This window comes from Serinus canaria, chromosome 1, assembly GCF_022539315.1.
Source record: "Serinus canaria isolate serCan28SL12 chromosome 1, serCan2020, whole genome shotgun sequence".
NCBI classification, from domain to species: Eukaryota; Metazoa; Chordata; class Aves; order Passeriformes; family Fringillidae; genus Serinus; species Serinus canaria.
Window position 1 is genome coordinate 11,508,798 of NC_066313.1, and position 27,430 is coordinate 11,536,227.

The 27,430-nt window shown below is 51.9% G+C and overlaps 1 protein-coding gene and 2 long non-coding RNA genes across 4 annotated transcripts in view; 1 reads left to right on the plus strand and 2 right to left on the minus strand.

The window, feature by feature from the left end:
• Positions 1 to 27,430, minus strand: part of LOC127059812 (uncharacterized) — a 54,450-nt gene that overhangs the window by 16,447 nt on the left and 10,573 nt on the right. Inside the window, exon 5 of the long non-coding RNA XR_007777975.1 lies at positions 8,548 to 12,310. This is a non-coding gene — a long non-coding RNA (uncharacterized LOC127059812). The remainder of the gene's footprint in view (positions 1 to 8,547; positions 12,311 to 27,430) is intronic.
• Positions 312 to 6,020, minus strand: LOC127059813 (uncharacterized). 2 transcript variants are annotated; one of them, XR_007777977.1, is made up of 3 exons: positions 5,914 to 6,020; positions 2,501 to 2,589; positions 312 to 824 (listed from the first exon to the last, which is right to left on the minus strand). It is a non-coding gene; the product is annotated as an uncharacterized LOC127059813 (long non-coding RNA). The 2 variants fall into 2 exon arrangements; XR_007777976.1 differs by having other exon boundaries at positions 312 to 853.
• LOC127059810 (protein phosphatase 1 regulatory subunit 37-like) lies at positions 13,282 to 26,822 on the plus strand. Its single transcript, XM_050976885.1, has 2 exons — positions 13,282 to 16,257; positions 24,945 to 26,822. The coding sequence occupies exon 1, from the start codon at positions 13,420 to 13,422 to the stop codon at positions 14,611 to 14,613; it is 1,194 nt and encodes a 397-aa protein (XP_050832842.1). The 5' UTR covers positions 13,282 to 13,419; the 3' UTR covers positions 14,614 to 16,257; positions 24,945 to 26,822.

A 27,430-nucleotide genomic window follows, 5' to 3' on the forward strand; every position in this document is an offset into this window, starting at 1 on the left:
ACCTGCAGTGCTCTGCAACATGAAGCAGAATTCCCAGTCACACAGCAGCCCACTGGGCACACTGCCTCCCCTGAGGTGGCACTCATGGCCAGGAGGGCATTGTAACGCATCCCCAGGAAGAAGGGACATGGGGCAGGATGGGCTCCAGAGCTGAGATCCCAGTGGTCAGCCTTGGCCATTAACTCTGACCGAATTTCATTCCCCTCCCTGGAATTCCACCCTAAATCTCAGTCTCCCCACCTTGGCATCTTCCCTCCAACATCAGCACAAACAGAGAGTTCCATCTCTGGAAGGGGGGATATGAGGTGGGATATGGTGTCTTCCCTCTACAAAAGGCTGAGCAAGAGTGTGAGATACTTCCCATTTCCCCTCCCAGGATTTCTGCTTAGGTAAAGATTCTCCACTGTGATTTGAAGAACTTGGGTCCAGGTACCCAGCTAGGAAAACTGCTTCAAGGCAGTATCACCAGAGCAGCCACTGGCACCCTGTCCTTCACACCCAGGACCTCCCTTGCTCTGAACCTAGACTCTGATAAGGATTTCCATCTGGAAGTTTCCCATCAGGAAGCTTTCCCTTCCACAGGCTGCTACAGGAAAGCTGCTGGCACCTCGCAAAGCTGTTGATGTGGGGTGAGGGGGTCACTTTGTGGAGAGGGAAGCTGCAGACAGCAGACAAGACTCTCTCAGAGGTCAGGGGCACTGAGCAGGGGCAGTCACTTTCCCCAGCACCAGCGGAGGGTCTTACTCTGCAGGAAACCATGGATGAAGGAGATCCTCTCTGGCAGCGGCTGCTCCAGCACAGACTCCCCCTCCTTGCTCCCGTGGCTGGAAGAGTGCAGGGTTTGCATTAACTCCTGGAGGGATTAGACCAATGCTGAGTTTTGTGCAGCAGGGTTTGCTGAGCCAGGGGCAGGCTCTGGGGCACTGCTCTGCCTTCTGCCCCCACACCAGGGCCAGCAGAGCCAGGAGCAACTGCATGATGCATGGAAGTGGAATCCCCTGGAATCCCCCTGCTGGGACAGCAGCTGGAGCTAGGCAGCCAACACCCCTACCCCCCCACCCAGAGGCACTGCTTCCTATTCTGCCTGCCAGCCCTAGCACCCAGCACAGAACAGGGAGTGTGTGGTGGCCCCCTGGCTGGGAAGCCCCAGGCTTTTCTTGCTGGATTTTGAGGAGGCTGAAGCCTTCTCTTGCACTTATTTGTGACTACACTCTTCCTGAGCAGCCACCAGTTAATGGAACATCTGGAGCTGGAAGAGGCCCACAAGAGTCATTGAACCCAACTGCAGCTCAGAAATGGCATGCCCAAAACCCATACCAATCATGCTTGACCAGCACTGCTTCAATACTGTCATTTACTCCCAAGGTGCCAAAACCAGGAACCCAGGAACCTGGTCTGGGACAGGGGCTGCCACGAGGATTTGCTCCTCCTCACAGACTTCCCCTTGTGCCACCAGGAGCTCTTCGAATCAGCCAGCTGCTGTGGCAGCTGCCCTGCTGCCACCCCACTTTATCAAGCAATGGCCAGGCCTCTTTAGAGAGCATGTGCCACCAGGATCCCTACTAATCCGAGCTGGAGCACAAGCCCAGGAGATTAACCAGGTCTGACTAAATATATCTGTGGTGCAGGCAGCTCCTTCCTCCCCACCCACTGCAGGCAGATCCCTGCTCCAGGCAGGCTCTCCTTACCCTGTGCAGGAGGTAATCACAGCAGACAGACTCATAGTGAGCCTCCCATCAGAAGGGTTTGAAAGCAATGCATGGCAGCCCCACACCCTCTCAATTTGTTTTGCCAGCTCCTTAACCACCAGGCTTCGTCCCACCTCTGATGCCCATTATGGCCTGTAGATTTTGGTTGCCCCTTGCTCCCAGGGAACAGACACAATTCCTGAAGGAGGCATTCCTCCCACCCCTGCCCAGCCACCTCAGGTCCCAGGGCAGAACATACAGGCTCCATCCTGACCACACTATACTCAGCAGCAGCCTGACATCCCCAGGCAACAGAAGCACTTCATGAGGCACAAACTGTCATTCTTTACACTGCTTTCCAGATACAAGGTTTCCTCAGGATCCCAAGGCTGCCACTCAGGAAAACTTGCTGGGCTATTCCCTCATCAGAGCAGCATCAACAGAAATGGATAATCTCCTGTGCCACTGGCAGCAGCACTCAGGTCTGTTCTACAATGCCAGGAGCGAACCCAGATGTTAAGTGCCAGGTGTGATAACAAGTCTCAAATGACAGGAGCTCTGACCAAAACATTCCCTGGGCAGCTCTGTGGGACCCAACAGCTCTGCAGGCAGACCCCAGCTGTGCAGTGGCACAGAGGAGATGCAGATCCCAGCATCTCATATTCCAGAGGAGGAATAAATTCCCCAAGAACCCCCCCCCACCCTGCACAAGACAGGAGGCTCTTAGCTCCTGGGGGCTGAGGCCATGGCTCCAGGGACAGCACAGACCCAGCTGTGTCGTCTGAAATGTGTACACAGCTCCCCATACTCACATTTTGTGGATAATTTTGATGAAGACACTGAAGTCCTGGAGCTGGGACGGATCATGGAGGGGATCAGAACAAACCTTTGTGCTGTTCACCTAGAAATGGGGTGGGACAGTCAGAAGGCAGAAACCAAGACAACACTGTGCTGTGCCACTCATCACCTCCAGTCCTGGCAGGGGACAGCAAGACTGGTCTGGGGGTGAAAGTAAATCCACCCCTTTAAACCACCCCTTCCCAGAGAACAGATGAACATGGTCCCCACAGCTCCACGTCTGGGAGTCTGGCACAGGTCCCATTTATCACACTGCTAGAGCCCCTCTTCCCTGGAGAGGCTGAGGAGACCTGGGGGTGTTCAGACTGAAGAAAAGAAACCTTCAGGGAACCTTAGAGCCCCTGCCAGTGCCTAAAGGGGCTCCAAAAGAGCAAGAAAGGGACTTTGGACAAAGGCCTGGAGTGACAGGACAAGAGGGAATGGCTTCCCACTAGCAGAGAGCAGGGTTAGATGGGATATTGGGAAGAAATTCTTCCCTGAGAGGGTTGTCCAGAGAAGCCACGGCTGCCCTATCTCTGGAAGTGTTCAAGGCTAGGCTGGATATGGTTTGGAGCAACCTGGTCTAGTGGGAGGTCTCCCTGCCTATGGCAGGGCACTCCAGTTGAATGAGCTTAAAAGTCCTTTCTAACCCAAACCATTCTGAGATTTTGCTTGGGCACAGCAGTGCTTTGTGAGACAGATCCAACAACCCCTCTACAGTACAGCTGCTGCCTGCTTCAGGCTCAGCTCCATCTCCCAGGCAGTTTCCATGACCAGACCAAGCCATTCCAGCATTTCTGGTTACTCAACAGGAAGGGTGAGCAAGGCTACCTACTCCTGCAAACACCCACCTGCCCAGGAACAGTAGGAACTGGACTACCCTAGGGCCTGCCTCAGCCACAATCCCTCCTGTGACAAGCCCCACCAGCATCGTGTCCCAAAGCTGCCAGTGGTGGCAGCAGTCCCTATGCAGCAAGCTCCAGCACAGGAGGGTGAGCTTTCCTAGTCAAGGAGAGCAGCAACTCCTGCGCCCTGAAGAGACATCGTGGCCAGCCTATCAGGTCCCTGCCCACACCTAAAAACAACAAAAAAGGTATAGTAACTATGTTCCTAAATGATTTAGGCCCAGCACCAGGCATTTGTGCCCACCAAGGAAGGATGTGTCCCTGCATCTGGCCAGCTGTGCAGTGGCAGCCAGCATCCTCCTGCTTCCCCACAGGCTCAGAGTGGGGAGCAACGCCCAGCTCCACTCCCACAGATTAGGATCCTGACAAGGGGTCAGTGGAAAACTGCTGCTTGAGCTCCTCATTCTTCTGCTATGCCTCCCTCCCTCCCTTCCAAATGTCACTAACATTTCTTGCCCAGCAAGGCAGTGGCCAAGCCATTGAAGCGCTGCAAGCTCCCCTTCCCATTGCTGCTAGTGAAAGAACCACCTGCTGGGGGCACAGGGAGCTCACAGCTGCATTGGGTGGGAGCAGGGATGAGCTGCCCTGATAGCATCTGGGATCACTGCCAGGTCCCCTTCACAGCGACTTTTGCCTCCACGCTGGCTGCCCCCAGTGCCACCCTGGTAGTCTTCCAGGGCAGGGGACTGCTCGGAGCCAAAAGTCACCCAGATGAGGAGGGGGTTCCTCACCCTGTATTGCAGCTGGACACCGGCACCATGACTACAGAGCTCCCACTGCTGTCAGCCCAGGTGGGAAGCATGGGATCCTCAGCAGGACAGGTCCTCCCTCCAATTTTGGCTAAAACCCAGCTCCTTGACCCACGGCTGGGTCACTCAGCAACTAGTGTCCCTCCCCCCGGTGGCACAGCCAAGACCTCTCCCTAAAAATCCGCCTGAAGGCACCGGACAAAGCACTCGAGCAGCTCTGGATGCACCTCGGAAAAAACCTGAGTCGAGCTAGGTTTCACCAGAACCAGTCTGCAAACACACTGATGCCTGATGTGAGATCTGGACAGGCAGGGCTACCCGCTCCTGCCGCGGTCACGGCCTGGCCTGTCACTGGTGACACTGGCCACCGTGAGCGTCTGAGACAACGCCATGACCCGCCGTGAGGACGTGCCATTCGTGATGGCAGGCGGGAAGTGGTTGGGGAGCCCGCCAGCGGCCGTGAGCGCCTTCCAGCTGCATCCCGCAGAGAGCAGCTGCAGGGGGCGGTGGGGACCGGGGAACGAGCTCCGGAGGTGGCGGCGGCCGCGGCGGCATTGTCCTTCCCCTCCTTCCCCTGCGCCGCTCCGGTCACAACACGGCGTTACGCAAGCCCGCGCTCCGGAGCTCCCGACGTGCCAACGCGCCGGGGGACGCAAAGCCCACGGGCCCCGGGCTGTCCCGGGCCAGGGGTCCGGCTGCGGGAAGCACCCAGGCGGGGTGAGCGACCCACGGCAGCCCCCGGCACGGACGGGCCCGTAGCTGGCGCGGGGCAGAGGGGAGAGCAGCCGCCGACCCGAACGCCCGGGTGTTGGCGAGCGCGGCGCGGCGCGGCTAGCCGCGGCCCCGGGGACCCGCACCTCGGGGGCTGGCGAGGGGCCGGGCCAGGAGCCGTACGCTGTGGCGAGACGGCGGAGATGGAGTTAATCTGCCACGAGAGCGGCAAGCCGGGAAGAGCCGGGGAGCCAGCGGCCACGCACTAAAGAAAAGCTGAGTTTTCTGCAGCGGGGCTGGCAGGTAGCGGCTCCCCTTCCTGGCCCTGCGCCACTTCACGTCACCGCGCCGGGGCCGCGCTCGTTAAAGGCGCACGGCACAGAAACCTCCGGCGCCTCGCCACGGGGAGGGGAATCGTCCGAGCCTGGACGCGCTCGCTGCCATCACTTTGCCCAGGCCGAGTGACGGAGGGCTGTGCCGGTGGGGCCGGCACAGAGCCGCTCCCGGCCCCAGCGCAGCTCGGGGAAGCCGGGGCTCGGCAGAGAATGGCCCCCGATGCTACGTCTCCCTCTAATCTGACTGGAGTTACATCCACCTGACCCCTGAAAAACTACTGCGATACGCACACACCCCGCGGCCACAGATTTGACGGGAACCGGACCCCACGGGTCCCCAGCTAGACCAGGGAGGACTCGGACGAGGAAGGGACGCTCACTCCTCGCTGCTGTTCCGGAGACCCTCGGAAGGCATCTCCGCAGCCCCCCCCGGGCTGCCTGAGGAGGCTCGGGGCCGCAGAATGGGGCTGCCCCGAGCACGGCACAAGAAGGGCGCAAGGAGAAGGTCCTTTCAAACCTGCGCTGGGGATAGCAAAGGAACCCGCGAGGAACGCGGCCGTCGAATGCCGCTGGCGAAGGCTCCGACTTTGCCAAGCCCCGAGAAACAAAGAACCACACGCCCGTCCTTAGGGAAGGGGACCCGCCGAGAGAACCACCGGAGCCCGCCTCGTGTCAGCTTTACCCGTACCATGGCCGGGGAATCGTGTCCGTCTTCATCTCTGGCACCGCTGCCGAAGCTCCAGTTCTAGCCGCCCGGTCCCGGCCTGCGGCCGCTCATATTCGAAGGGCCGCGCCGGCCCGCCCCCGCCGCTGCTCGTTGGGCACGGCCGGGCCGGGGCGGGGCCCGGTACCCCCGGCGGGCTGCAGGGGGCACGCTCTGCCTGCCGCCGGGACATCGTGAGCATCCCATTCCCAGGGCTCACACGAGTGCTAGCGTGTATGTCGCAAACACAGATAACTGGATGGCTGTTGAGTCTAGCCAGGACTGCTGGCAATAAACAACTGTAGGGCGGCGCTGGAAAAACATCCTTGTTGTAGTTCCTGCGCTGTAGGATGTGAGCATAGGATGAGATTAAAAACCAAGTGTGTAATTTACTAAGAAAACTTTCTGATTATTTGCAAGGCCTCTGACTTTCGACATTCCTTTTGACCATGAGCATTTATGAATCTTAGGTGCTTCTTAAGAATGGCCCCCGATGCTACGTCTCCCTCTAATCTTAAGGTGACCCCTTAGCTGGGTCATCATACCTTTTCTGTCCCTTGTCCTCTTGGCCCTGTGGGACATGATTGAAGAGGTGACAGGGGTCAGATAGGTGTGTGTACCCCCCACCAGGGCATGGCTCCCCCATCATGTCCGTGCTGTGTCCGACAGAGAACAGTGGAGACAGGCACTGGATGAAAGTGGGTTTATCTACTGTGGCAAAAAATAATAGTAATTATTTTAGTAATTATTTTTACAACCAACCAAAACCAAACAACCAAAATAAGGTCTAAACATGAAAAAATGAGAAGGGGTGGTGTTGGAGCCACCAGGTCCCACACAGAGCATCACATCTGCCTGGCTCCAGCCCACCCTTCCCAGTGACCTGGCACATGGTGCTGACCCACACCAGAGCCTCCTTGCACCAGCTGTTCCCTTTGTGCTTGTCCTGTGCAAGGCAGCATCCAGCTGACATAGCCTGCTCCCCACACCCACCCACCCACCCTCCCACGAGGAGGAGAAAGCCTCAAGCAATGCAGGTGGGCTCAATGTGCCAATGATGGGCGCCTTGGCATTTAGTAGGAAACAGGGTATCTGTCCAAGTTCTGTGGCAGCAGCATGGGGAGGGAAAGGATATAAAGAGGAGAAAAAAAAAGGGGAAAAAACTAAAAACAACTAAAGTGGTGAAGCAGCACCATTAAAAGTGGTGGGGGTAGGTTCAGGGGATGCCAAACTGTACAACCAGTTCTTCTTTGGCGTCGACACGGATCTGTGAGAGCGCACTGAAGGCATAGGCAGCTATCTGGGACACCTGCAGGCACGAAGACATGGCTGTGTCACTGATGGCTACTGAAACTCCTGGTTAATCCCAAAGAAACTGCTGCAGGAGGTTAGCCTCCAGCACTAACGAGTCCCAAAGCCTGTCCTGGGCTTTGCCCCCACCTCTAACAAGGCCTCAAACCTGACGTAGGCTTTGCCCTCAGCTCTAACAAGTTGTCTCAGGGCTCTGGGCTTTACTGCTCCTCCAGGACGAGGATGTGTCTCTGGGGAGCATCACAAGGGCTCAGGGCCCAGCCCAGCCCTGCTCACCTGCTGCAGGTCTGCAAAGGGGACAGGGTCACTGGCTAGCACTTTGTGCGGTTGGTTAGTCAGAGATGGCAGCAGTGGGAGCTTCTTCCAGTGCGTCAGGTTGCTGCTGAGCATGGCCAGGCGTGTGCTGAGAGTGGAGAGCAGCGAACATCAGTGACATGCCAAGACATGGGTGTGGTATTCACATGCCCTCTGAACAGAGAGAAACTGTGAGACAAGCAGAGAAGAAGGAAAACCAATTCTTATCTCTCTTGCTGTGCCTGTGTTGCGCTAAAGTAGAATTGAGTCGGATAATGGAACTCATTTTAAAAACAATCTTATTAATACTTGGGCTAGGGAACATGGCATCGAGTGGGTGTACCATATCCCCTATCATGCACCAGCTGCAGGGAAAGTGGAAAGATACAATGGATTGTTAAAAAGCATTGGGTGGGGGGTCTTTTAAAAACTGGGAGCAGCATTTGGCAAAGGCTACCTGGTTAGTTAACACTCGAGGTTCCACAAACCGAGCGGGTCCTGCTCAGTCTGAGCTCCTTTATATAGCAGATGGGGATAAAGCCCCAGTGGCCCATGTCAGAGGTTTGTTGGGAAAGACAGTATGGATCAACCCTGCCTCGAGTACAGACAAACCCATCCGTGGGATTGTCTTTGCTCAAGGACCAGGTTATATATGGTGGATAATGCAGAAAGATGGAACAACATGGTGTGTACCTCAGGGAGACCTGATTGTAGGATGAGACTCATATATGAATGTCATTGTTTGTTGAATGTGAGACAGAAGGAAATTGTAAGTGTCAAAGGTGTGAGCAAGTAAGATGAGAGGAATGAGTAAGTGTCAAAGGTGTGAGTAAGTGAAATGAAAGTTTTTATTGTATGTTCACGATATGGGATAAGGGGTGGAGTGTTGTGGGGTGACAGCCTTTATCCCAATATCGTGTGTTGTGTCTGGCATCTGCGCCTTTCTCCCCCCCCCCACCCCGGCTGTCTTGCCGCGGCGGGGCGGGGAGGGAGGGGGTGAGGGTGACCGGGCACCTGGGCTTTTGCTTTTAGCTTGCTTGCTGCTGCTGCTTAGCTTGGCTTGCTTGCTTTTTGCGCTGTTCTTTTTTTCCTCCTTTTCTTTCATTCCCTCTTTCTTACCCTCCCCTGAAGATACTGTACCGGCTCCGGACCTGACCTGGGACGTCCAGGACCCCCTGGAGTCTGCGAGAGAAGCTCAGCACCCTCCACAGCACTGCCTGGTATCTTTTTTTTTTCTTTTCTTGTGTTGGGGAGTGTTCCTTTGTTACTTGTCATTAAATAGGTTTTATTTTCCACTTTGCTCCTCCGAGGAATTCCTTCCCGAACCTGGTATTGGGGGAGGGGTGGTTGGAGGTTTGTTTTTTAGGAGACTCCCTTTTGGAGATTTCCCCTAATTTGTCCTAAACCAGGACAAGAGTAAAGCCAAGAATAAGTGAAGAACCTCTGGACAGGATCACAGTGTTCACTCATGGCTCAGGGAAGACGCACAAGTCAGTGATCACGTGGATGAACTCAACAACAGGGGAATGGGACTCAAATGTGAAGACGGTTCAAGGTTCTCCACAAATTGTGGAATTGGCAGCTGTCGTCCGAGCATTTCAGTTGTTCAAGCAACCTCTCAACTTGGTCACAGATTCTGCATATGTCGTGGGTGTGGTCAGATGATTGGAAGGTTCGCTTTTGAAAGAGGCCAGCAACGAAGTTTTATATTCATATCTGGCGAGCATGAAAACATTGCTAGAAAGCAGCGAGCACGAATATTTTATCACTCACATCAGAGCTCACACAACACTTCCAGGATTTCTAACGGAAGGGAATGCTCAAGCAGACAGGTTGACAATGCCCATTTCACAAACACTTCCAGACATTTTTGAGCAGGCAAGACTAAGTCATGCGTTTTTTCATCAGAATGCACAGGCACTGATGGAAACCTTCCATCTCACAAAAACTCAGTGTCCTAGGTTGTCTATATGATGCTTTTATCCCCAGTCGTCTTGTTCCGTTTATGCTGAATAGTAAGTTTTACACCTTTAAGACTTGCTCCAAGGATTGAGGGGGGGAGAGGAGGCGCGCAGCTTGTTTTCAGACACTGAACTCACTCCTACACATTCCTCCTCCTGGACTGCGTTGTCTGCAGATGAACAGACGGCGGGACAGGGCTCTCTTTTTTTTTGCTTTTAGTTAGTTTAGCTAGCTGAGGCAAAGAAGTTCCCTGGACTGTGGTTTTTTTCCTTTTTTCCCCTTTCTTTGGACCTGTTCACACCTGCTCTGGACTGAACAACCATAAGAGCACCAGCAGCTCGCATCGGTGGCCACCGGGCCAGGCTTGGGCCACGGCATTTCCAGCGCTGGAGGGACTGAGTGAGCTGAACTGGAATTTGGGGAGGGGACTTTCTGGGTTTGTCATCTCTTTTGGAGCAGCAAGGGGTTTTATTGTTTAATATTGTTTAGGTTTTCTTGTTTAATAAACAGTTTTTTTCCACTTTTCTCCATGGAGGTATTTTCTCTCGGACCGGTTGGGGGAGTGGTTGTAGAATCCGATTTCCTAGAGAAGCCCTTTGGGGGTTCTCTCCCAAATTTGCCCTGAACTAGGACACTCAGGAAAGGGAAATCATTAGTGCTTGTCCAGACTGTCAGCTTGTGCAGCCACCTGCTTCCACAGGAGCAGTCAATCCACGAGGACTGCAAAGTCTTCAACTGTGGCAAACTGACATCACAAAATATCCATCTTTTGAGAGGCTCAAAAATGTTCATGTTTTAGTAGACACATTCTCAGGAGCAGTCTTTGTTTCAGCACATGCAGGGGAAACAGCAGATCACGCTTGTCGACATTTCTTGCAAGCATTTGCATCATTAGGCGTACCTCAAGAAATAAAAACAGACAATGGCCCAACATATACAGGCAGGGTGTGGATGCCATGGGACAGGGAGAGAGAAACGGTAAGCATTTCTCACAGCGGCTTGTGAGAGATTTTAGGGAGTTGGAAAGATGCGATAACCTGTTGACCATAAACAACTTGCAGGTGCTGTTTTTCTACCTTGTTTTTCCGTTCCTCTCAAGAACAGCACGTGAGAAAGATGTTTGTGTTTGTTAGCCAATAGAATAGAATCTATCATACCTCTCTATAAAAACTGAGCAGTTTGTTTGAATAAAGCGCTTCTTTGCCTTTGCTACAATCCTGCCTCTCATCTGTTCCTGCCCTGACCCCGGTGCACGAGCGACACTGGAACGGTTGGATGGATGGGCAGAATCCAATGGGATGAAGTTCAATATGTCCAAGTGCCAAATCCTGCTCTTTGGCCGCAATAATCCCCTGCAACATTATAGGCTGGGGACGCTGTGGCTGGACAGTGCTCAGGAGGAAAGGGACCTGGGGGTGCTGGTTGACAGTCGGCTGAACATGAGCCAGCAGTGTGCCCAGGTGGCCAAGAGGGCCAATGGCATCCTGGCTAGTATCAGGAATAGTGTGGCCAGCAGGAGCAGGGAGATCATTCTTCCCCTGTACTCGGCACTGGGGAGGCCACACTTGGAGTATTACGTCCAGTTCTGGGCCCCTCAGTTTAGGAGGGACATTGAAATGCTTGAGCGTGTCCAAAGGAGAGCAACAAGGCTGGTGAGGGGCTTGGAACACAAACCGTATGAAGAACGACTGAGGGAGCTGGGGTTGTTCAGCCTGGAGAAAAAAAAGGAGACTCAGAGGTGACCTTGTCACTCTCTTCAGCTTCCTGAAGGGTGGCTGTGGTGAGCTGGGAGTCAGTCTCTTTCCCCGGGCAACAACAGACAGAACAAGAGGACACAGTCTCAATCTGCACCAAGGGAGATACAGGCTAGAATTAAGGAGGAAGTTTTTCACAGAGAGAGTGGTCAAATACTGGAATCATCTGCACAGGGAGGTGGTGGAGACACCATCCGTCTATGTGGTTAAGAAAAGACCGGATGTGGCACTTGGTGCGATGTTCTAGTTGAGGTGTTAGAACATGGGTTGGACTCGATGATCTCAAAGGTCTCTTCCAACCTAGAAATTCTGTGATTCTGTCATTCCGTATAAGTCCCTTGTGGAGTTCCCACTGGCTGAGTCAGCAGCAGGGCTTTGCAAGCAGCCTTTCTGATATCATTAAGTACTACTCTAAGCAGGTATGCTGCTTGATCTTCAGACCTGTCATATGGAGGGTCTCCTGCCAATCTGCCAGTGTCAATGCAGCATAGGGGCCCTTGGCATAAGTTTCAAGTAATCTATTCAAGAATTTTCTCCATTTCAGGTCCCATAAGATGCATTGTTGTGGGAACTCAGCACATCACTCCTGATGTCCAGAGCTACAGAGAGAACCCCTGGGGGGCTCGGGAGTCTTGGAATGTTGCCAGAAGCATTTGGTGGCTTGATTTTGATCCATCTAGGATGTGCCACCTGGCTATGAGAACATGAGACCTGTGAGAGTCACTCGGGTGTGAATGGTGAAGGGAAGACATAATTATAGAGTGAAACACAGATTTTGGGGTTTTGGTACAGGGGAGTTATGGAGACAAGATGGAGGAATCAGGGTGTGTCACAGGGCTCTTCTTTCTTCTTCTTGTTGTCCATCTTCTGTGGTGATGTTGGCACTTGTGGATTGGTCTGGGGTGAAGGTGCATGTGGTGACGAGGGTGATAAGTATTGGGAATAAAGAGTACATATCATGTACGTAGTTTTTGCTATAAAAAGAAGCAACTGCCTCGGGGGTGGTCAGAGTGCCTTTGGCTGCTGTGCTGGTCAGATCCAGGTCGGGCAGAGAAGGAACTCTGTAGATAAGAAACAATAAAAAATTCTGAAGACCGAAAAACCTAGAGTCCAGACTCATCTTTTGAGGCCCAGTGTGCAAAGAACCATCCTACGCGTGTGTGGGAGCAGAGACGGACAGCCGGACCCCATATCTGGCGTCCCTGGTTGGGCAATGAAGGTGGGCCACAAAGGTGGGCTGCAAGGACTGCACTGCAAGGGCTGCAAGGCAGTGCCCAAGCGGGCAGCTCCCAGCGGGCAGCTCCTAGAGCTGGACGGGTTCCCAGGAGACCACTGATAACTCCTTGGGAAAGCAGCCAGAGGGATCTGAAGAAGTGGCAGCCAAAAAGGACATCGCACTCCACCTCTGCCGAAGGAGACTCGTACCAGAACAGCCCGGACCGGGATTGGAAAGGCGCTTCCGAACCCATCTCCTGTGACCTGCTGGACAGAGACCGGGAGCCTTTGGACTGCTCTGACAACACGAATTTGGTAAGAAGGTCAAAAATTAAGAACATGGGAAACACATACTCCCAGGAGCAAATAGAGGTTCTGTCAGCTTTACAAAGCTTAGCAGAGGAAAACACAGAGGGAATTTCTAGGAAAGCGCTCAAAGATTTATTGTTGTGGGTGAGATTCAATTATCCAGATTTGGAGACCCGTGTGTTATTTGAAGTGGGTCTCTGGCAGGAAGTGAACAGGCACATGTATCTCTTGGCCACAAAAGGCGATGAGAGGGCCTTGAAATTGCTGTCTCCAGCAAGAATAATGTTAGAAGCTACCGCGGTAAGATCGCGGAGGATAGCTAGGAAATCATTAGTTTTAAATCCCACAGGGGCGGGGGGAGAAGAGCAAGGCTCGGAGCAGAGACTGGCTCTAGTCCAAACCGGCCCTGGGGAAGCAGCTCCTGATGAGAAGGAGCAAGGAGCAGTTTCACTGCCCCAGATTCCACCACCCCGAAAGTCCAAGAGGCCTCTAAAACGCCCTGAAACCCCAGAAATATCGGGGAGTTCGGGTTCTGGTTCGGACACAGATACGGTACTTATCCCAGATGAATCAAGATTTTCATCCAGCGAACCGGAGGGGTCAAAACGCCCGGTAGGGGCAGACCTCCCCAGTTCACAGAAACAGCATGGGAAAGGGACTGGGAAAGTGCCAAAGCCGGGAAGGGGGGCTGCGGGGGGACCAGAACGGGAGGAGGGATTGCTCTCTCGCGGTGGGCATGGCCGCGCGGTGGCCGTGGCGAACACTGCGGGGGGGCGCGGAGGCAGTGGGTAATGTGTGTTCCGGCGCGGGGTTTGCGAGCAAAATGCCAATGGCGGCGGCCTCGGCCGGCGCTGTGCCAAAGATGCGCGCGGAGGGCAAGACCCGCGGAGCTTCCGGGAAGGGCTCTCAAAGTAACGCGTCCATGTCAGACGCGGGCGGCGAGCTCGGGGCAGCCGCGGAACCCCGAGTGGCACCCGTAGGTAGACGTAGGAGACGCCGGATGAGGCAGGACCCAGATGTTGCAGTGAGACGGTCTGCCCGCATCGCAGAACGTAGGCAGGCACAGGCGGGGCGGAGGCTGCACGCGCGGGCAGGGGGCGTGGATACAACGTCAGAGGAGGAGGAGGAGAGAGAGTCAGGGACAGACATAGAGGAGGAGACATCAGAGGAGGAGCGGGACGGAGACAGTGACGTCAGTTCAGGGGAGACGGGAGGCATTCCCGAACCTGCGCAGGCGCAGAAAGTGCGGCGGGAGCGCGGTCGAGGGCGGTGCCAATCCCCAGTGACGTTGCGGGCAAGAAGGGGCCATGTTCGGGGTTCCACATCCCGGGACTCCACCCCTTCCTCGGCTCCGGCTTCCCCGATCCCAATCCCTGCAGTTCAAACCTCTTCCATTCCTGAGAGACGTGCATGTGTTCAGCCTTCATTGTTGGCTCATTCAAAACCCGTGCAAACTCAGTTCCAAAAACCAAAAACGCTGCATTCAGCTGAAGCGGCTGAAGAGCCGACCGAGTCTGTGATGTCATCACGGTCTTCCAGGCCGATCACAGCGCCATCTAGTGGCGAGAGGACCACATTGCAGGACATGCCAGATCCGGTCGGTCGCGCCACAGCGCCATCTCGTGGCAAAACAACAACAATGCAGCATTTTTTTCCAACATCTTATAAAAGGAAGAAGACAACAAAAAAGGAAAAGGAAACACAGCAGACAGATTCTCTGTCGACTTCAAAGCTTCAAGGATTCAAAGACAAGCCATCAGAAGAAAAAAAGAAGAAGAAGGAAAAAACATTATACAAATCACAGCTTCAGAGGGAACTCCAGCATGGATGTTTACAATAGCAGATGCAGCAAAAACCTTTTTGCATTCATTTGAAACAAAGAAGAAGAAGAAGCCACAAGGGTTTGACATTCCTTTTTTAGATTTGGGGGCAAGACTGAAAACCTCAAGTCGAAGGATGTGGACCAAGGAATCACTGATGACTTCCAGGGTTCCACTGAGCACGCTGTTGCCATCAGAACTACCAGAGGAAGAGCTTCCAGAGGAAGAAGAAAAGCAACCAAAGAGGTCAATAGATTGGGAAAGCATCAGAAAGGAGCTGTCCGAGGAGGAGGGTTTGACAAGAGGACCAGAAGATTTGACAATGCCAGTGACTTATGATGCACAGGGACAAAACCCAAGGTGGGAAAGGCTGGATCGCAACACGATCAAAGATTTAGCAAAAGCCATTCAGAGCAATGGATTGAACTCACGATATTTCAAACAACTACTGAAGGGGACACTCGATATGTATGAGTTCACACCATATGACATCCGAAACCTTGTGTCAATCATTCTCACGGACACGGAGAATCTCATCTGGGACAGAAGATGGTGAAGATATCTCGAAGAGTTGAGGAACAGTTATCAAGGCGGACCAAATGCAAACCTCACTGTAGCACAGTTGGCAGGGGATCCTCCAAATGACAATCCAGCGGAACAAGCAGCACGACTTCCGAGACGAGTGCTGAATGACATCAAGGAAGCGGCACGAAGAGCAATCATACAGATTCCACCAGCAGGAGTTCCAGATGTCCCATTCTCTTCCATCAAGCAAGGTCCCACAGAACCATTTTCATCATACATCGATTGACTCTCACAAGCTTTGGATCGACAGGTGACAGATGAACAGGTAAAGCAGCCGGTCATGGAAAGTTTAGCCTTCGGCGGTGCCAACCCGGATTGCCAACGGGTCATCTCAGCAATGCCAGGACGGCCATCCTTGGCAGAGATGGTGGAGGCTTGCAGCAAAGTGGGAACACCTCAGCATGTTGCATCGATTGTGAGGGACGAGTTGAGGAGAGAGTGGGAAGAACAGATGAAGGAACAGATGAAAGGACATTTAGAGAAACAATCAAAGGAGAAGACGCTGGAAGAAAGGCTCCAAGAACAGAAGAATGAGATAATGAGTGAAGTTCATGCAGCCATCAAGAAGAGCAACCCATTAGGAGGACAATGTTACAGGTGCGGAGCATTTGGGCACATGATGAAGAATTGTCCACAGACGAACATTCAAGTGCAGGCACTAAAGCTGCAAAACCCAGTCTGTGAGCGGTGCGGAAAAGGAAGACACACAGTGAGAGAATGTTACTCCCAGAGAGACGTGTATGGAAATCCTTTACCATACCCGGGAGACGGAAAGTTCAGGGCACACAACCATCATCAACATGCTGTGACACAAGTGATGGTGATGACCCAAGAGCAGACAGTGCAATCATCGGAGGACGTCAAGCAGATGCACTCAGCTGTGGGAACTCAGCGCATCACCTCGGATGCTCTGAGTCCCAGGGAGACCTTGGGGGGGCTCAGAAGTCCTGGAATGTAGCCAAAAGCACCTGGCGGCTTGATTTTGACCCTTCAAGGGTCGTGCTATCTAAGCATGAGGGTCTGGAGGTTTCTGAGGTTTGAATGGTGTAGGGCAGGTGTTTTTGTAGAATAGAATGTAGGTTTTAGGATTTTGGTACAGGGGGGTCTAATGGAGGCAAGATGGAGGATTCAGGCCCGACCTCGTGGCTTTTCTCCTTCTTCTTGTCATCCATCTTCTCTGTGATGTGTGCTTTTTAGATTGGTTCATGCTAAAGGTGCACTGTTTAATAAAGGTGATGGGTATTGGAGAAAAATTGTAAATATCATATACGTAATTATCAGTATAAGAATGTGCGACCGCCCTAAGGGGAGGAGGAGTGCTTGTGGCTGCCTTGCTGGTCAGATCTCAGCTGGGCAGAACAAAAACCATATAGATAAGCTATAATAAACAACCTGAAGACTGAACAATAGAGGAGTCCAGACTCGTCTGTTCGACACGGGTTGCCTGCGAACCGTCCTACGCGAACCAACCTACGCATGTCCGACAGAGACAGACAGCCAATCGGACATCTGGCGTCCCTGGGTGGGCTCAGGAGGGGCACAGGAGGGACACAGCCTGTGCCCAGGCGGGCAGCTCCCACAGCTGGATTCGTTCCCGGGAGCACGCTGATATCTCCCGGAGAAAGCAGCGTCTGCAGACGGAACAGCAGCAGCCACTGAGACCATCCAAAATTATCGCACTCCCCTTCCACTGAAGGAGACTCGTACCAGGACAGCCCGGACCGGAATCAGAAAGGCGCTTCTGACTCCATCTCCTGCGGACTGCTGGACAGGACCAGGAGCCTTCGGACTGCCCCGACGACACAAATTCGGTGAGAAGGTTCAGATTTAAAACATCAATCACTATGGGAAACACATACACTAAGGAGCAATTAGAAATTTTAGCGGCCTTAAAAGGCTTGGCACAGATGCATACAAAGGGAATTCCCAAGAAACATCTTAAAGATTTATTACTGTGGGTCAGACTTAATTACCCGCATTCAGAGACCCGGTTGTTATTTGAAGTGGGTTTCTGGCAGGAGATCAACAGGCACATATATTTGCTAGCAACAGAAAAGGATGAGGCAGCCTTGAAGTTATTATCTCCAGCAAGGATTATGTTGGAGGCAATTTCGGCTGAAGCTAGAAGCTCAGCCGGGCAGTTAGGTGATAAAAACCCCGGAAAGAAAAGGGGGGATCAGGGCACGGGACAGAGACTAACTCTGATCTCAGACAGCCCGGAAAAAGCTGTCCCCGAAGAAGAGGAGGGGTAGGAAAAATTAGAACTGTCTTCACTTCCTATTCCCCGAAAACCCAAGAGACCCCGAAAGCGTCCTGAGACCCCAGAGAACTTAAGAGGCTCAAACACCGAGCCAGACATGAGTCCTGTCCCAGATCCAGGCGATCCTGTGGGGGGGGATATTCCCGAATCACAGGAGCCAGGGGCAGAAAAGATGGCAGAAAAAATAGGAGGGGACGTGGAGTCGCGAACGGGGATGGAGGGGGGCGGGACCGGCACGGAGACATCGAGCCGCGGTGACCGTGATTGCGCAATAGGGGCGGCGTCGGAAGCGGCGGCGGCAGCGGTTCCAGGCGGGGAAGGAGGATTTGTGAGGGCAGGGGGGCATAGCACGGGTGGTATAGGTGCCGTGCAGAAAGCGGCGGCTCAGATGATACGCGCGGGGCGGGAAGCGTGCGCGGGAGCGGGGGCGCGCGGGATTTCCGGGAAGGGCGGAAGTTCCACTGCGTCCATTTCGGATACGGGCAGCGAGACGGGCAGAGCCTCAGAGACCCAGGCGGGGCCCGGCGGGAGACGCAAGAAACGCATGACAATGACATCACAGCACCCGGAAACAGGGATGCGGCGTTCTGCCCGGATCGCAGCGCGCACGTGGGCCAAAGCGCGGGGCGAGCTTGTCGCGAGGAGGCGGGGCGTGAATACAACGTCAGAGGGGGAGGGAGAGTCGGATGTGGAGACCAAGGGGGAAACATCGGAGACGGAGCAGGGCGGAGACAGTGACGTCAGCTCAGGGGAGACGGGGGGCGTTCCCGGGGCTGAGCGGGCACGGAGGGTGTGGGCAGAGCGAGGCAGGGGGAGGGTCCCGCCCCTGGCCGCATCTCGGATGAGGAAGGGGCGTGACCACAGCTCCAGTTCCCGGGGCTCCACCCCTTCCCCGGTCCCGATCCCCATGGCTCCAGTCCCTGAAAGGCAGGCTTCACCCCCCCCAGGGGGACGTGCAGGTATTCAGCCTACATTGGTAGCCCAAGAAAAAACCGTGCAGACCCAATCTCGTAGCAGGTCTGCAGCAATGCAGCAATTCTTTCCTACAATATATAAAGGGAAAGGTGCAGAGAAAAAAGCGATGTTACCAGAGCAGATGGATTACCCATCGACTTCGGAGTTTCAAGGGTTTGAAAATACGCCATATGGAGCGGATCAACGGGGGTGATGTGATACAAATCACAGCATCGCAAGGCATTCCTGCATGGATGTTTTCAGCAGCAGAGGCAGCGAAAAGCTTTGTGCATTCATTCAATACAGCAAAAAAACAATCACGAGGATCTCAAATTTCTTTTTTAGATATAGGGGCAAAGCCAAAACCCTCAAAGGAGAGGAGGTGGTTTGGGGAATTACCAATGACCTCCACGGTCCCATTGTGTATGCAATTACCAATGGAGTTTCCTACAGAGGAGCCACAGCTGCCAGTGAAAACAATGAATTGGAAGCGCATCAGAAAAATATTAGCAAAGGAAAAGGACTTATTACAAGGTTCAGGGGACTTGACAATGCCAGTGACTTATGATGCACAAGGTCAAAACCCTAGGTGGGAAAGGATGGGTCATGAGGTGGTCAAAGATTTAGTGAAAGCTGTTCAAACTAATGGACTGTGTTCTCAATATTTTAAACAACTTTTAACAGGGACATTTATTATGTATGATCTCACGCCATTTGATATTCGAAATCTTGTGTCAATGATTCTCACAGACACGCAAAATCTCGTTTGGGACAGAAGGTGGAGAAATTATCTTACGGAATTGAGAAACAGGTATCAAGGCGGGCCCAACGCAAACCTCACAGTGGCACAGTTGGCGGGGGATCCTCCAGATGACAATGCAGCGGAGCAAGCAGTACGTCTTCCCAGGAATGTGTTGACAGACATCAAAGAAGCAGCCCGAAAAGCGATCCTGCAGATTGCACCAGCAGGGGTTCATGACACTCCATATTCCTCCATTCGGCAAGGACCCACAGAACCCTTTTCATCGTTTGTGGATCGACTCATGCAAGCCATAGATCGGCAGGTAGTAGATCAGCAAGCAAAGCAGCCTCTCACAGAAAGCTTAGCTTTCAGCAACGCCAACCCGGATTGCCAACGGGTCATTTCTACAATGCAAGGTCGACCAACCTTGGCAGACATGTTGGAGGCATGCAGCAAAGTGGGAACACCGCAGCATGTTGCATCGATCGTGAGGGAAGAGTTGAAGGGAGAGTGGGAAAATCGAATGAGAGGATGTTCGGAACAAATGGAAGGGAAGGTACTGGAAAAGATGCTTCAGCAGCAGAACGAATTGATCGATAAGGTTCTTGCAACCGTCCAGAAAAAGAACAACCCATCAAGAGGAAGATGCTACAAATGTAGAGCGTTAGGCCACATGAGGAGGGATTGTCCACAAACTCACGCGCAAGCTCACACATCAACATCGCAAAGGCCACTCTGCGCACGATGCGGAAGGGGAAGACATTCTGCGAAGGAATGTTTCTCTAAGACGGACGCAGAAGGAAATCCCTTACCGCTTCCGGGAAACGGGAAGAAGAGCGCGCCCATCCATTGCCAGCGCGTGACGACACAAGTGATGGCAGTGAGACAGGAACAAGCAGAACAGTCATCGGGGAACGTCAAGCAGACGCTCTCAGCAAAACCCTCAGCCGATTCCAGAACGACCCAGACCTCCTCCCACCAGGAGCACAGTGCCCATTGGCAGCTTCCAAACTAGTGTGCTTCCTGAACGAAAGTCATGCAGAGATATCAATAGGTGTCCGCGGAGATTCATACAAAATGCAAGACTTCTTGATCGTGGGACAAGATAAGAGCAGCATTCTCGGACTTGTTGTTTATCCAACGGTTATCTCAGCAGACAAGAACACAGAACTAACAGTTCTGGCAAAAGCGCTTCGTCCACCACTGGTTGTGGCAAAGAACACTCAAATTGCACGAGCTTTCGCCTTGCCACCACATGCCATGGAGCAGGTCATGCCAATCTTTGATGAAGAAGGACTTCCTTTGAAGGAGCATGTCGAGGTACATACGACATGGATTAAGCACATAGGTCGGGACCGACCCATACTTACTTGTCAGTTAACCTGCAAAGACAAAACAATAGAGGTCAGGGGAATGCTTGACACGGGAGCAGATGTCACGGTAATATCTTACATCTTTTGGCCTCGTGAATGGGGTTTGGTTGTACCCCTGGGAACTCTCTCAGGCATAGGGGGAGCTTCTCTATGTCTGCAGAGCGAATATTCCATCGTTGTCACAGGACCGGGAAACAAAATGGCGGTCATTCGTCCTTTTGTAGTGCAAAGGCCAGTCACGGTTTGGGGAAGAGATCTTTTGGCTCAATGGGGCACAAAGATCGAACTGGATTTTTAATCGGGGTCACTGCGGCACTCGCCACACTAAAACTGACTTGGAGGACGGATAACCCGGTTTGGGTGGATCAGTGGCCCTTGGAGAGAAAGAAATTGAGTGCCCTGAAGAGCCTGGTCCAAGAACAACTGCAGAAAGGACACATCAAACCGACAAACAGCCCTTAGAATTCTCCAGTGTTCGTCATCAAGAAGAAGCTATCAAGCAAATGGAGGTTGTTACATGATCTCAGAAAGATCAATGAAGTTATCGAGGACATGGGACCTCTTCAACTGGGTCTGCCATCAATCTCGATGATTCCCAGAGATTGGCCGCTTGTGGTGATTGACCTCAAGGACTGCTTTTTTAGTATACCTCTCCATCAAGATGCCGCGCCCAGATTTGCTTTTTCTGTTCCAAGTATCAACAGGGAAACACCTCTGCAGTGATACCATTGGGTTGTGCTCCCTCAGGGACTGAAGAACTCGCCCACAATCTGCCAATGGTACGTGGCACGAGCTTTGTTACCGGCGCGGAAGAAATTCCCGAAGGTAAAGATCATTCACTATATGGATGATCTGCTCATTGAGGCATCAACACAGCAAGAGCTGCAAAAGGCTCGCGATTGTGTGATTGCAGAAGTGCAGAAGGCAGGTTTGGAGATCAGCACCTCAAAGATCCAAGAGGTCGCGCCTTGGAGATATCTAGGGTGGAAAGTCTCAGAAAAGACGATAAGACCTCAGAAGATGGAAGTCAGCTCCAGAGTTCGCAATCTACATGATTTACAACAGCTGATAGGAGAAATTAACTGGATGAGACCAATTTTGGGAATCACGAATGATGACATTTCAGCACTGCTCGATCTTTTGAGAGGAGACGCAGATATTCGATCTCCCAGAACACTTACGCCAGAAGCGAAGAAGGAATTAGAAAAAGTGACAGATATCATCCAGAAGAGACAAGCACATCGAATTGTCCAATCATTGCCCTTTGAGTTGGCAGTGCTGGGAAAGAAAGCACAGTTCCATGGTCTGATCTTTCAGTGGGACTCATCTCAAAGAGATCCTTTGATAATCATAGAGTGGATTTTTTTACCGTACAGACCTCCGAAAACAATTCTTACTGATTTGGAGATGGCAGCACAGATCATAATAAAGGGAAGAACAAGGCTGTTGACAATAGCGGGACGAGAATTTTCAATCATTCGTTTACCGTTGAAATGAGATTATTTTGACTGGGCGATGCAAAAGTCAAAGGACTTGTTGATTGCACTGTTGGCTTTTCCCGGGACCTGCACAATCAATTTTCCCCAACACAGACTGTTGAAATCGCAAATATGCTATAAAGCTAAGCCGAGGATAAGTGACGAGCCTCTGAAGGGGATCACAGTGTTCACTGATGGTTTAGGAAAGACACACAAGTCAGTGATCACGTGGTGGGATTCAATGACTGAGAAATGGGACTCAGATGTGAAGACGGTTCAAGGCTCTCCACAAGTTGTGGAATTGGCAGCTGTCGTTCGAGCATTTCAGTTGTTTAAGCAACCCCTCAATCTGATTACAGATTCTGCATATGTTGCAGGTGTAGTCAGGCGGTTAGAGGGTTCGCTTTTGAGAGAGGTCAGCAATGAGGTTTTGTTCTCGTATCTAGTGAGCATGAAAACACTGTTAGAAGACAGGGAACATGAATATTTTATCACTCACATTAGAGCTCACACCACACTTCCGGGATTTCTAGCAGAGGGGAATGCTCGAGCAGACAGGTTGGCAATGCCAATCTCACAAACACTTCCGGACATTTTTGAGCAGGCGAGGCTGAGTCATGCATTTTTCCACCAAAATGCACAAGCGCTGATGGAATCCTTTCGCCTCACAAAAACTCAGGCGAGAGAAATCATTAGTGCTTGCCCTGATTGTCAACTAGTGCAGCCACCGGCTTCCACAGGAGCAGTCAATCCACGAGGACTGCAAAGCCTTCAGTTGTGGCAGGCTGACGTGACAAAGTATCCCTCATTTGGGAAACTCAAAAATGTCCATGTTTCAGTTGATACATTCTCGGGAGCAGTCTTTGCTTCAGCACATGCAGGGGAAACAGCGGAATACGCTTGTCGGCATTTTTTGCAGGCATTTGCATCATTGGGCGTGCCTCAAGAGATAAAAACAGATAATGGCCCAACATATACAGGCAGGGTGCTTGACAGATTTCTTAAAAAATGGGGTGTCAGACATTCCTTTGGTATCCCACATTCGTCTACAGGTCAAGCGATCATTGAAAGAACACACCATACCCTGAAATCTCTTTTGGATAGGCAAAAGAGGGGAGAGCCAGAGGCGACGCCTCACATGAAATTAAACAAAGCATTGTATGTGTTGAATTTTCTTAACAGTTCGTCTTCAGAGCCCAATCCACCAATCCTGAGACATTTCTCAAACAGCTCGCAGGCAAAGCTAAAGGAAAATCCTTTAGTTTTGATCAGAAACCCTGAGTCGGGACAAATAGAGGGTCCTTTCAAATTAATCACTTGGGGCAAGGGTTTTTCTTGTATCTCTACAGAGCGTGGTCCGAAGTGGGTGTCGGCGCGGCACGTGAAACCATTCCAAACGCGAGAACCGGAGGGCACTGATCCCAGAGACAGAAAGACCGGTAGTCAGACGAGGGAAGAGGAGGCTCAGGCTGTAACCAACGATTCAGAAGCTGAGGCGGCCGAATAAGAACTTTGGGAAAATTTCTTTTCTGTTAAGATTTTAAGTGGGAGGAACAATGTTCTTTCATAAGGGCAGAGTCGTGAGCTTCGTGTTGCTCATGTGCTTCATTTCCCTATCTATAACCTTGTCTAATGGCACAAACTTACCGGTCAATCAACCAAAAACAAATGTTTGGGAAGCTTTAGCTCAGGCAGCAAATTTGGATAGTGTTTGCCTGACGCACTCGAGACCGGGAAGACCATTTTCAGCATGCATGGTTGGATTGCCAGTGGATGAGTTGCCAATTCCAAGACACACTCCAGTTAAAATCGCACAGATCGTTAAAGATCCTGTGAATGAGTGGTATGCTTGGATGCATCTCCTTCCTGTGGCCTTTACCGAGCCTCAGGAATTGGAAGTTTTTGGGTCCATGACAATGGAACTATGCATGCAATTCAAAATTTCAAACACAATGAAAGTAAACAAAACTATTGATGTTACCCCAAATCATGAGTTTTACAAAAATGCATCAACCTGGTGCAAAAACACAGTGACGACAACCAGGGGGTCACTCCACGTTCCGGTGCAGTTGCCAAGAGGAGTCTTTCTAATTTGTGGAGACAGAATTTGGCACGGCATTCCTGCGAATGTCAGGGGAGGTCCATGCAGCATTGGAAGAATTTCAATGTTATCACCAGATTCAAAAATATTGAAAAGACAAAAGCGTAAAGAAAAAAGATCTCTGCAACCTTACGCCGCAAACTGTGATGATAGAGTGTACACTTGGGACAAGGCAAGGAGAATTGCTACGGCCATCTTTTCACCCCAAACAGCTTCGGGGGTGGCCTTGACCCAATTGGATCACATGGGATGCTGGTTGAGCAAACATGCCCATTCAGTCTCTCTTGCGCTGAGTGACATGCTGAAAGACAGAGCGGCAATTGATTATCTGTTGCTTGCCCACGGGCATGGGTGCGAGGAATTCGCTGGGATGTGCTGCATGAATCTGTCCGATCATTCGAGGTCAATTCATGAAAATATTCAAAGAATAGAAGATAGTATAAAAAAGCTTGGCGAGATCGCTGGATCTTGGATTGACGACGTGGTGAAGTTTTTTGACCTTTCTCCTTTATGGAGAGAGCTTTTGCAAGTAGGCTTTTATATTTTTATAGTTCTTGTAGTCCTCGTACTTTTTGTGCCATGTGTTTTTCTGTGTGTACGACATGCAATGAATCAAGTTACCAGAGAAGTGCTTCTTGTGCAAAGAGAGGGGGGAGATGTGGGAACTCAGCGCATTACCTCGGATGCTCTGAGTCCCAGGGAGACTCCTTGGGGGGCTCAGAAGTCCTGGAATGTAGCCAAAAGCACCTGGTGGCTTGATTTTGACCCTTCAAGGGTCGTGCTATCTAAGCATGAGGGTCTGGAGGTTTCTGAGGTTTGAATGGTTTAGGGCAGATGTTTTTGTAGAATAGAATGTAGGTTTTAGGATTTTGGTACAGGGGGGTCTAATGGAGGCAAGATGGAGGATTCAGGCCCGACCTCGTGGCTTTTCTCCTTCTTCTTGTCATCCATCTTCTCTGTGATGTGTGCATTTTAGATTGGTTCATGCTAAAGGTGCACTGTTTAATAAAAGTGATGGGTATTGGAGAAAAATTGTAAATATCATATACGTAATTATCAGTATAAGAATGTGCGACCGCCCTAAGAGGAGGAGGAGTGCTTGTGGCTGCCTTGCTGGTCAGCTCTCAGCTGGGCAGAACAAAAATCATATAGATAAGCTATAATAAACAACCTGAAGACTGAACTATAGAGGAGTCCAGACTCGTCTGTTCAACGCGGGTTGCCTGCGAACCGTCCTACGCGAACCAATCTACGCATGTCCGACAGAGACAGACAGCCGATCGGACAAAGATGAGCTGCTGAGGATTCAGCCTCAGTTGCTCGATGCTCTGCATACTCATGGACTGCAGGTGGCTCCAGAAAAGGTTCAACAACAACCGCCTTGGAAATATTTGGGGGTCAAAATCCTGGAGCGGACAATCTGTCACCAGGAGGTGCAATTTGTGCAATCTGTGAAGACACTGAACGATGCTCAGAAATTGGTGGGTGTCATCACTTGGTTACGTCCGTACCTGGAACTAACTGATGCACAGCTGTCTCCACTGTATGATTTGTTGAAAGGAGACTCTGACCTAAGGTCACCTCGCACATTGACCCCTGAGGCGCGTGAGGCACTGCAGGTGGTTCAGCGAGCTGTTTTGGCTTGCCAAGTTTATCGCATTGATCCCTCCGTTGATGTCACTGTGTTTATCACCAATCTAGATTCGCATCCCACAGGCATCATTGGCCAATGGAGTGACAAATGGCCCGACACCTTGCACATTTTGGAATGGGTTTTCCTGCCCCATCAGCTGCAGAAGACGGCAACTGCATTGTTTGAGCTGATTGCTCGCCTGATAATCAAATGCCGACAACGGTGTTTGCAATTGATGGGTGCGGATCCTGCAAAGATCATACTCCCGGTACCCCAGGAGGATTTTGACTGGAGCTTCGCAAACAGTGTGTCCCTGCAGAGCGCTCTGGAAAATTTTTCAGGGCAGATCACTTATCATCTGCCCAGCCATAGGCTATTACACGTGGTAAAGTCCACACAGATCTCTTTGCGGCCCAAAATTAGTCAGGAACCCGTGCAAGGACCCACCGTCTTCACTGATGGTTCAGGGAAAACAGGAAAGGCCATTGTTACCTGGAGGGACGGATCTGAGTGGCAGGTTCTGGAAGGCCATGAGGATGGGTCAGCCCAATTGGTTGAGTTGAGGGCTGCTGTCATGGTGTTTGAGAAATTCTCCCAGGAACCTTTCAACTTGGTCACGGATTCCGCCTATGTGGCCGACATTGCACAGCGGTTGGGTCATTCGGTATTGAAGGAGGTCAGTAATCCTGCCTTGTTTCAGTTACTGAAGACCTTGTGGTGTGTCATTGAGGCCAGGGTTCATCCGTTCTATGTTCTGCATGTGAGGAGTCACACCAATTTGCCAGGATTTATAGTGGAAGGTAACGCGAGGGCTGACAAGTTAGCTAACCCAGCGTGGGTGGCGCCTCAGCCTGATACACTCGCGCAGGCCAAGGCATCACATGGGTTTTTCCACCAAAACGCACATACCCTGCAAAAGCAGTTTCAGCTGACGCCAACTGAGGCTCGTGACATTGTTGAGTCATGTGATGACTGCCACGTACTTGCTCCGCCTTTGCCGGCAGGGGTAAACCCCAGAGGCCTTCGGGCCTTGGAGCTTTGGCAGACCGATGTCACCCAGATTGCCGAGTTTGACCAGCTCAAGTATGTGCATGTCACGGTGGACACGTTCTCCTCTGCGATGTGGGCTTCTGCTCACACTGGGGAGAAAGCCCGTGATGTCATTGCCCGCTGGAGGCAGGCCTTTGCCGTTCTGGGCGTACCTTCTGCTGTGAAAACCGACAATGGTCCTGCTTACGCATCTCAAAAGGTGCGGCAGTTCCTGCAGTTGTGGGGTGTTTCACACAAGTTCGGTATCCCTCATTCTCCAACTGGTCAAGGATTGTGGAACATGCTCATGGTACGCTGAAGCAGGTTCTTCAAAAACAAAAACGGGGAATGCAGGGTGAAACCCCGCACAGTCGGTTGGCAAAAGCTTTGTGTACAGTCAATCATCTCACTGTGCCACAGAACTCAAATAACCTAGTCATTTTGAATCACCATCTCTCATTGCAGGCTGCGGACGAGGCACATCAGCCTCGAGCGAAGGTTCAGGTGCGGAATTTAGTCACCAAACAGTGGGAAGGTCCCTATGACCTTATCGCTTCGGGGCATGGGTATGCTTATGTATCCACAGATACTGGGGTACGCTGGGTACCATCGAAGTGTGTTCGCCCTGACCTGCGACCGCAAAGAAAGAACCCGGCCGACGGGCAACATGGAAACCGTGACC

Coding starts and splice junctions, on each gene's coding strand:
- LOC127059810 (XM_050976885.1), top strand. CDS start 13,420: ATGGGAAAGGGACTGGGAAAGTGCCAAAGCCGGGAAGGGGGGCTGCGG.